The sequence below is a fragment of the Hydra vulgaris genome, chromosome 13 (assembly GCF_038396675.1).
Source record: "Hydra vulgaris chromosome 13, alternate assembly HydraT2T_AEP".
NCBI classification, from domain to species: Eukaryota; Metazoa; Cnidaria; class Hydrozoa; order Anthoathecata; family Hydridae; genus Hydra; species Hydra vulgaris.
Window position 1 is genome coordinate 14,805,001 of NC_088932.1, and position 10,000 is coordinate 14,815,000.

At 26.9% G+C, this 10,000-nt stretch overlaps 1 protein-coding gene across 1 annotated transcript in view; it reads right to left on the reverse strand.

Moving 5' to 3' along the window:
- Nucleotides 1–9,447: 9,447 nt before the first annotated feature.
- LOC136089675 (uncharacterized) overlaps nucleotides 9,448–10,000 on the reverse strand; it is a 1,672-nt gene continuing 1,119 nt past the window's right edge. The window contains exon 3 of the mRNA XM_065815728.1: nucleotides 9,448–9,923. Coding sequence (XP_065671800.1) covers nucleotides 9,448–9,923 — 476 coding nt within the window. The remainder of the gene's footprint in view (nucleotides 9,924–10,000) is intronic.

Here is a 10,000-nt window from a genome sequence, read left to right on the forward strand (position 1 = left end):
ACACCACAAACAAACTTATTTTTATCAAGGGGATTTCTTAAAGTTTCTGTAAAATCAATTAGTGCATGTGTAGTAGAATGGTTACGTCTAAATCTGTATTGTATTTATGAAAGCAATTAAAGGTATCAAAAAAGTCGTACAGTCTTTTGTGCATAGTTTCTTCATATATTTTAACCATTTTAAAGATTGGTTCAGATATAATTTTTGAAGATAATTTGAGAATTGAAGTTGGAACACAATTAGGGCCAATGCTTTTCCTATTATTCATTGCGGAAATAATTGTTTCAATTTCTTCTTTTGCTACAGGTGAAAGAAAAATGAGTTAAAGTTTGGGATTTTAAGAAAGTCGTTAAACTTATTATTTAAAGGTTTAATTTTTCGGAAATAATCACTGATTATATATTTAAAAGTAATCATTAAATGAATTAGCAATAGTTTTATTATTGATAATTAAGTTGTTATTGATCATAAGTTTAATAGACTGCTTTTGTGTGAAACTGTCGTTAATATTAATTATTTCCATGTATTTTTCATATTGTGTAAACTGTTTTTAATTGTAAATACTGTTTTTATTTCTGCATGCTTTAAATAAATTAAATGTTCTTTCTTTTATTATAGTTGACGAATGATTGAGAAATTTTGTGTACAGTTTAACTGTATTTTAATTGACTTCAAAATGCCTCGAGTTATCCACGGTTTACTTTAACATTTAGTTTGTCTTTTTGTAAGAGTTTTTAATGGCGCATGTATATTAAGAATATTTTCAAAAATTGACATGAATAATTTAACAGCTTGATTAGGGTCGCCTTCTTTTATTAATTGGGACCGAGGAATACTCTTAATATCATCTAGAAAAACATCATTGTTGAACCTTTGAAAACACCTTCTGTATATCTTTTCTGTTGCATATTTGGAGTGAAAACTTGGGATTTGTACAAATTGTGCTACATGATCTGAAATGGAAATTATTAGGTTACCTGATATAATGTTGTTAGATTGAAAATTAATAAAAATGTTATCTATAACAGTTCTTGAATTTACATTGACTCTCGTTGGCAATGAAATGTTAGGAAAAAAAGCATTTGAGCACATATTATTAATGAAAAATAATATTTCAGGCGAGTTTTCATAATTAAGAAGATTAATGTTGAAATCACCCATTAGCATAACATTTTTATTTTCTTTTGCAAGTTTTTCCATTAAATTAATAAGAAATTTTAATTAGGTAACTATTTGCAGTAACGTTTGCTTTTAAATTTTCTCACTCAAACCTCGCTATTTAAATTCAATAACACTAACACCACTACGAATGGGTACTTTCCTTTATTTTTTTAGAAAAAACCTTAAAATTTGCAATTGTCTGTAGTAAAAATATTTTAATATTAGTACTAGATAAAACGTCAATGATAACTTTCCATTGTTCGTTCTTTTTGTTCATATTCAAATATTTAAAAGCACAGAATTCGAGTTACAAAATAGTCGTTTATGTAAATTTTTTTGTTGAACTAAATTTTCAATAGGGCTTTGGTAAAACTCTAAACAATTTTTTTGGTATACTTCTACAAAAAAAAAAAAAAGTTATGTGTTTGTAGCTTTTTTAAGGCTGTTAAAAGCAGTTTTTTTATACATATTTCAAACTTCGCTTAAGTAGATTTTAGTTAAAAACACTTAATATATATTTTCACTTAAAGTGAAAATATATATTAAGTGTTTGAAAGTTTGCTTAAAACATGTTTAAAAATAAACTTATAGTGGATTTATTTAAAAAACGTTTGAAAGTTCGCCTAAAGTGAATTTATTTATTTAAAAAACGTTTGAAAGTTCGCCTAAAGTGAATTTATTAAAAACATGCAAGAAACTTCACTCAAAGTGGATTTATTTAAAATATGTTTGAAACTTTGCTTAAAGTGGATTTATACAAAACATGTTGAAAAATTTGCGTTAAATGGACTTAAAAGTAAGTGCAAAAAGACGTGTGAGGATTGCTTTATGTTTAAGTTTACAAATTATTTTATTACTTTCTTACAGCAAAATAACTTTTACATTACCGTGTAAACTATTTCTTATGACTTAAAACTTAAAATTAATTTTTTTTTTAAACAAAATCTATGCATTAGAGACCTCATTAATTGCATTATTTTATGCTATATCATAAGAAAAAAAGATTTTACATTTCATTAAAGTATTATCAGTATCAGGTGTATGATGTTTTATGCAACAAAAGGAAAAGATTAAGGGGTAAGACAGATAATTGGTCTGACATAATGTAATCTTCAGTAATCTTGGAGTTAAAAACTATTTGTTGTTAAATTTCATGTAAACTTTCTAAATTTAATTAACACTTTCCACAGATATAATTTATTTTGAGATTTTTGATAAATTTAATTTTAAGGCCATTTTAAACATAAGTCTTATCAATATACATTAAAACATTTTGTATAATATATAATGCCCTATAATTCCCAAATTAAGCATTGATTCCAATAACCAGTTTAAAAGCAACAGCGTTCAATACGTTATATTCTTTGTTAAATTTTATTGTAATGCAATTAAAAAAACCTTGTGTGATCTTTGATCAACAATTTTACGTTTAAGCGTAAAAAAAAAAATTTTTTTTCACACTGAAACGTTGTTAAGTACATGTACTTAACAAGAATGACGAGAAAACAGAATTTTTAGCGTGAATGATTTGACGTTAATGATAATATTAATAGTCTACTGCCATGGATTGAGAGTATACCATCACATACGTATTGGGATGGGCCTAAGTGACAGTGACCTTGATCTGCTTTATCATTATGGATGTAGCTTAATGGCTGGGTAGCTCAGTTAATTAGAGCGTCAAACAATTTGTTAAAACCACTTGTTGGTTCACAAAACCAAAAGTTGGTGCATCCGCGGCGCAGTGGTCAGAGATCTAGCTCAGAACCAAGAGATCTGAGGTTCGGCACCGCGCTCAAGGCCGATAAGCGATATTGGTAAGAAAGAAAGCGTCAACATCTTATTCAAAAGCTCTTCCACGGTGTTCTGTGATAAGACCCCTAGGAATTTTGGAAGAACTTTCATAATCACTAAAAAAAAACCGATCTGTTTTAAAAGACGTGTTCAAATCCAGTCACTACTAACTCAGCGTACGAGAATTTTAGATGTATTATAAAGCCGTGAATATTGAAAGGAAGATTTGTTTTGGCTTCATTAAAAAGTTTATTTTGTTAATAAAAGAAACTTTTTTAAACGAAACTGAAATTTTTTAAGTATATAAAACGAATTAAAATTAACTTTTGTTAATCATAGTCACCACGTCTATTTGATTTAACTATTTATTTTTTTCGACACTCATTACTAAGTATGTTGACTTTATTTTTTTACATTAAGTTTAAAAGAGTGTCACTTAAGTTTTATAAATTTAAATGACTAATTTTATAAACTTAAAACAAAAAACATTTTAATATTATGAGCCAAAATTATCAAGACAAACAAAACCAAAAGGATTAATTGCCTTAAAATATTTCCAGAAGAGTCATAAGTTAACGAGGCATCATTACTAGTGAATGTAGAAATAGTTTTAAAAGCATTTATTTGTTTAACTATGTCAACGTTTTAATGTAAATAAACCCTTTTTTTTCTCAATTAACTTTTAAAAATTATAGTCATAACATAACTATTTACTTTAAAATATTTATTTGTTTTCTTTCTTCTTTCAGCAATGCTGAAATTTATAAGTATATATAATTGCTTCAATATTAAAATAGAAAAACCTATAGCTTGTTTGCATAATCCATCAAAGTTGTTAGAAGTATTTATTAGGTATTATTCTAGTTAACAACCAATATTCATAATTGAAATTTGTAAATTTTGTCCACTTATTATAGTTTATCATTAGTGGACAAAATTTTTTTAAGTAATAAAATTTTCTTTGTAGTTGAGTAAATTCGTTATTGAATTCGTTATTATATAAATATATTTACGAAAGCATTGTTTTGTATGTTGTAATGTTGTATATAATATTTAATAATAATATTTAGTATTGTAAAATACTAAATAAATACTGTTGTACATGTATTATAAATATATTTACGAAATATATTTATATAATACATAATATATATTTATATAAATATATTTACGAAAGCATTTTTTGTATGTTGTAATGTTGTATATAATATTTAATAATAATAATATTTAGTATTGTAAAATATTTCTTAAAATATATACGGCTTGGAAAAAAGGTATTTTACGTATTTAAAATTTTGAACCCTTTTTTTTTAACCATTTTTAATAAACTCACAAATTTTTCGATTTTAATCTAGCTATTTAGTATTTAAAAAATCATTTTTCATAAAAAACTAGTTACTGTATACTAAAAATAAACATTTTTTCTTAAATAAATTGTTTTAAATATTAAAATGGCATACTTTCCTCATTCCGCAGTTTTGCTAGTTGTTTGTTTTTTTTGTTTTTGTTTTTTGCTTTGTTTTTTTGTTTCAAACGATTTTCTTTTTAACTGCAACTTAAAAGTGATTTTAAAGTTGCCGTTTGACATAAAATTATATAAATTTACAATTCAGTTTTTCAAAATGAATATAATTTTATTATACGTTAGGGCATAGACCCAATCTAAGAACAATTGTAGCTTTTTTAGGCAAAAAGAATGCAAATATAATTAAATAGTTTATTAATTAATTATTCTTTAGTTTTTATTTACATCTTGTGAACATATTAACAAATATATGATAACCCAACCGGCACATCTAGTTTCTTTTTCGGAATCAAAGGCTGTACAGACACGTGTTTGTCGCAATCTAGGCGTAAACCAAAAACACGTGTATATTACGGGCAGTTTTACTTTAGTTTAACACGTGTTTTTTTAGGTTTTAAAGTCAATTTTATCAGTGGTTTTAAATTCCTTGTAAAAATTTATTAAAATATAATACGAGGTTTCCATAACGTTGAAACCAATAATATTTTATCTGGTGTTTTTGATAAATAGTAATAGTTAATTTCACGAAATGAAAATCATTGTTGGCGCGTTTTATTCAATTGGTATTAAAAGGTTTTAAAGACGCAACAGAAATCAAGCGTAACTTTTTTATAAGTTTGCCGGCTAGGCTGTATAGCCACTTACTAAAACATAACATTATTATTTTTAACAACTTCGCATAAAAAGCAGTAATATATCGTATTAGTGTGTATTAAAAGCAAGTTTTTATAAGTTGTTTGCTGTTATGTTTCTTAAAAGTTATTTATCTCTGTATCTAACCCTTTCAGTTGTTTACTCCTAATATTAATAAAAGTAAATAAGTAACAGGGATAAGTACTGAGAGTATATAACTAAGTTAACTGAATAACTGAGACAAAATGGTTCAACAAAATAGTTTAGAGTTTTAATCAGTAATTTGCTTTAAAAAAATATTAATTTTTTTTTCTTTATTTTAAGGAGAACTTAAGATGTATTTAAAATAAAAAAAACTTAAATAAAACTTTTTGATATATAGAAATCAATCTTTTGATATAAAGAAATCAATGGGTACTTTAAATTGATTTTAATTAATAAAAAAATAGCAAAACAAAAATAAAAAAGTAGAAAAAAACGATATTAATAATTAAAAGAACAACGAATTAAAACAACTAAAAAAGCATCAGATTATTATTAAAAAAATAATATGTGATGATTTTGAGTTGTTGCGAGGTTTTGTTGGTTGATTTGAAATATTTCTTGGGTGTCCTTTTTTTGTTTAATAAAACTAAATGCTTCTTACATATTGCTTTAGTATGTATGCTTGACAAAATCAAGTTTTGTGACTTGATGTTTTATACTTATTCCATTCACTAGTTTGACTTTAAAACATTGCATAAATTTACTTTAGGTGCCCTAAGAAGTCCTTACGGTTATATCAAAGAGCACCGAGGAAGAGCATTTAAAAGGAAGTTTACGCCTCTTACTTATTGTTGTTATAAAACTTGCCCAGAGGTGGTGTAGAACCACGGATCTCCAGCTTCTGAGGCAAGCACGCTAACCACTGCGCTACCGTTGCCTAAATTTGTTGCCAATATCAGTGTTACCAAAAACTTTTAATCTGTCAAGTATTTGAATTTTAATCTAGCATTTCCCTTTGAGTTTATAAAGTCTAGATTTTTTAATTTTTTTTTTTTTTTTGAGTGACAACGTATCAGTGGCAAAAAAATTGTTGAATCAAAGCTGAAATATTTTCTCGCAATTGACTGAAACAGAGTTGATAATGCCGTCCGGCGGCAAAGTAACTTTCTGCCAAAAAGCCGACTTTTTAGGGAGGCGGAAGCTATTGGCAGCGGCCTCCCGATCAATTTTTAGCGGCAAAATGTTCGTTCTTCCGCCTCCAGTGGCTTCCGCTTTGCTAATGGCGGCCACAGCCAGAGTTTTTTTTTGAGGCAAAATGTTTTGGAGGCCGACACCAATAGAGAGGCGGAAGCCAATGCTGGCCGCCTCTCTATTGAAAAATAATTGCTCGTTTGCTTTAACGCAATTAAATATTAATTAGAAACAAATGTTAAATACTTGACATTAAGTTTCATTCTATATGATTGTTTGCAAAATTTTTAAGTACTTAAAAAAATTCTATTTTTTTTAAACCAATATTTTTTTTGAACTAAGATTTTTTTAAAACTAATAAATCAACTAGAATAAATTAGTAATTTAATTATACAAAACAAAAACTAAAAGTTTGAGATTTTGCTTCTATGCAATTATTGAAAAAATCATTTTCTCACACACAAAAAAAGTTATAATAAGTAATTAAATTGTCTGATTTTGGTAAAAAAAATTTTGAACAAGACAACATGCTAAAACTTTTATCTATTTTATCATTTGTCAAAACGTTAAATACTTATTTTTGATAATTGGATACTGTAAAAGTTATTAAAAAATATCTGCAAATGTTTATTAAAAATTTGCGACTATGCTGTATTACGCTAATAGTTCGCAAAACTACAACAACATCAACAAAAATAATTAATAGCTGACTCTAATAAAGTTGACTCCATTCTTTTAACACGTTTAAAAATTTAAAACGTTTAAGTGTTTAAAAAGGTAGAACTAAAAATTGAACTTATAAAGTTTTAAAGTATTTAATTGAGTTTATTATATAAATTTATTGCTTCATCGATGTTTCTTGTTACACGTTTAAAACTATAAAATGTCTGCAAGCATTATTTGTACATTTGCGCGTTTGAGTAGTTTTTTTCTTAAGTTTATGCGCTTATTATTTGTACATAAATTACTACCAATTATTTAGGTTATATCATCAAAAAATCCACTGTAGTTTAACTTTCAAACTTTTTATATAAATTAAATTAATATATAAACCACAAACTAAACCCAAATTAAATAAAGATTGAAATGCTTTTATTTAAAAGATGCCTGTCAAAGCATAAACCATCTATTAATGTCAGTCAATCTATGTACTACACGGTGACTAAATATATATATATATATATATATATATATATATATATATATATATATATATATATATATATATATATATAAATATATATATATATGTATATATATATACATATATATATATAATATATATATATATATATATATATATATATATATATATATATATATATATATATATATATCCCACCCGGCATCTCTACGTTGTTTCAACGTTGAATTTTGGTTGAAGCGTTGTTTCAACGTTGTTTAACTATGTCTCAACGTTAAAACAACGTTACAATTTAAGCGTTGTTTATTTAACATTGTTTCAACGATAAATCGACGTTAAAAAAAAAACTTAATTATAAAAAAACCATTGAATTGGTGCTAAAAGTAAAAATAGTTAAAGCGAAAAAGAAATAAAGCAATATTTTAATATAATGTGAAAAACAGAGGGTGTTTATGTGTGAAATTTTGAATTTTAAATTTTCAAAAACATTTTATTTAGTTTTCAAATTTCTACTTGTTTTTACGAAAAAATAAATTAATGGCTTATTTAAGAAACTGGCGAAAATGCCACTTTAAAATTCTAGCTCTGGCAGAATCATCTTCTAGTAGTGAAGAAAAGAAAGTCGAAAAAAATAATGCTTTTTGTATACCAGTCTCAAGACCAAAACAACAGTATTGACCACCACACATGCTTTCAACAGTAACTGATTTTAGAGCCTGCATCAAAGTTCTTTTTTCTTTCAGTGAGGATAAGAAAAAAAGAAATAAAGTACCATAATAAGATAACGTTGACAAGTTCTTAATGGCTGAAGAAAGTATGTTATAAATTATTTTTTAGTGAATTTTTGTTTAATTTAATTAGGTTTGTAAAAATGTTCAACAAAAGTTGTTTTGTGAAACTTTTTTAAATTATAGAGTTTCAAAAGAGAGTGTTATATTTTCTTTTTGATATAAGAATTCCCAAAGCACAGTCAGGGCCGTCTTAAGGCCATCGAGGGCCCTAGGCTAGACTTAATTTGGGGGCCCCCTTTTTCCTTAGTAAAAAAATTAAATCAAATACTAAAATAGGAAACATTTATTAAAGCAATGATAAAATTTACATGTGATGTTTGCGTGATTTTTTTTTTGAAAATTCTTTAATAATATCATCAAAATCAATGGTTAAAAGAACATCTGATTCAATTGACATTAACGACAAACAGTTCAATCTTTCTTGCAGCATGGTTGAGCGGAGTTCATTTTTTATAAGTTTTAGTTTTGAAAATGATCGCTCGCCAGTGCAATTTGAGACCATCATTGACAGAAAAATTCTAAGGGAAATTTCAATATTTGGAAAAGTTGATTCCAAGTGGTCTCTTTTTAATGTTGAGTAAAATTCTGTAAATGAATGTTCATCTTTTGAAATATAATATTTAAATTGCTGGCACTCAAAAAAAAGTTCATTTTCATTTATGTCCTTCTTATAAATTTGTGCTAGGTTTGAACAATGGTCTTTTAGTTCAACATTGGCAATTGTTTGAATGTTTACTAGAAATCCGAAATTGTCATTGATCTTCTCATATGCTGATGTTCTTTTTTCTAAATTTGATGTTAGTGAATCAATAACAGGAAGGTATGTTTCAATTTTGAATTTATAACTTCCCTGAAATTCCAATTCTTCAGCCTCACCATCAAAGAAGGCCATACGTCGGCTTCTTTTTTTTGTTCTTTTTTGAAGAATCTCTGTAGTCAGTGTTTGGAAGCAAGATTTTAACTTTTTCCTGGAAATTCTCAAATTGACTCCTCAAATCTTTAATGAAATGCAACAATGACTTTAGAATCCGAACTGCAACATCCAGGTTTAAATTTTCTTTCTGTAAAATCTTCGATGTTTCATTAAAATGACAAAGAATATCATTCCAGAAAATTGTCAGAAAAACAATCTCAAAAGTGTTCATTTTCATGATGAGATTTTGAGCATCATTTTGAGTTTCTTTTGACTGACTTATGTCCTTGATCAAAAATTCAAGTGCTTTTTAATTCTCATCATAACTGTCATGCAGACAAGTCACAGCATCTGCACGTGCTGACCATCGAGTTCCAGAAAGCTGTTTGACAATTTTTTTGCCTTTGCCAACATAAGACAGAAGCACTTGCCAACGATGAGTTGATGCAGAAAAAAAGTTGTAGAGGCATTGAACAAAGTCAAAAAAAACAATTGCTTCTAAACAACATTTAGCTGCACTGTTGCCAACCAGATTTAAAAAATGTCCAGCACAAGGAATAAACAATGCTGATTCACTTTTGTCTTTAATCCTCTTTTGTAGGCCTGAGTACTGTCCTGCCATATTTGATGCATTATCGTATGACTGCCCACGACAGTCAGATATTGAAATTTCATTTTCTTGTAAAAAATTCAAAACCACTGTTTCTAAATGTTCAGCTCCATGCCCGTGAATGGGAACAAATTGCAAAAAACGCTCAACTGGTGCCAAGTCTTTAACATATCGAACTGTAAAAGTTAATTGATGATCAAATATTGATCAATTATTGATCTACATGTGACAAGTCTGGAATTGAGTCAACGCT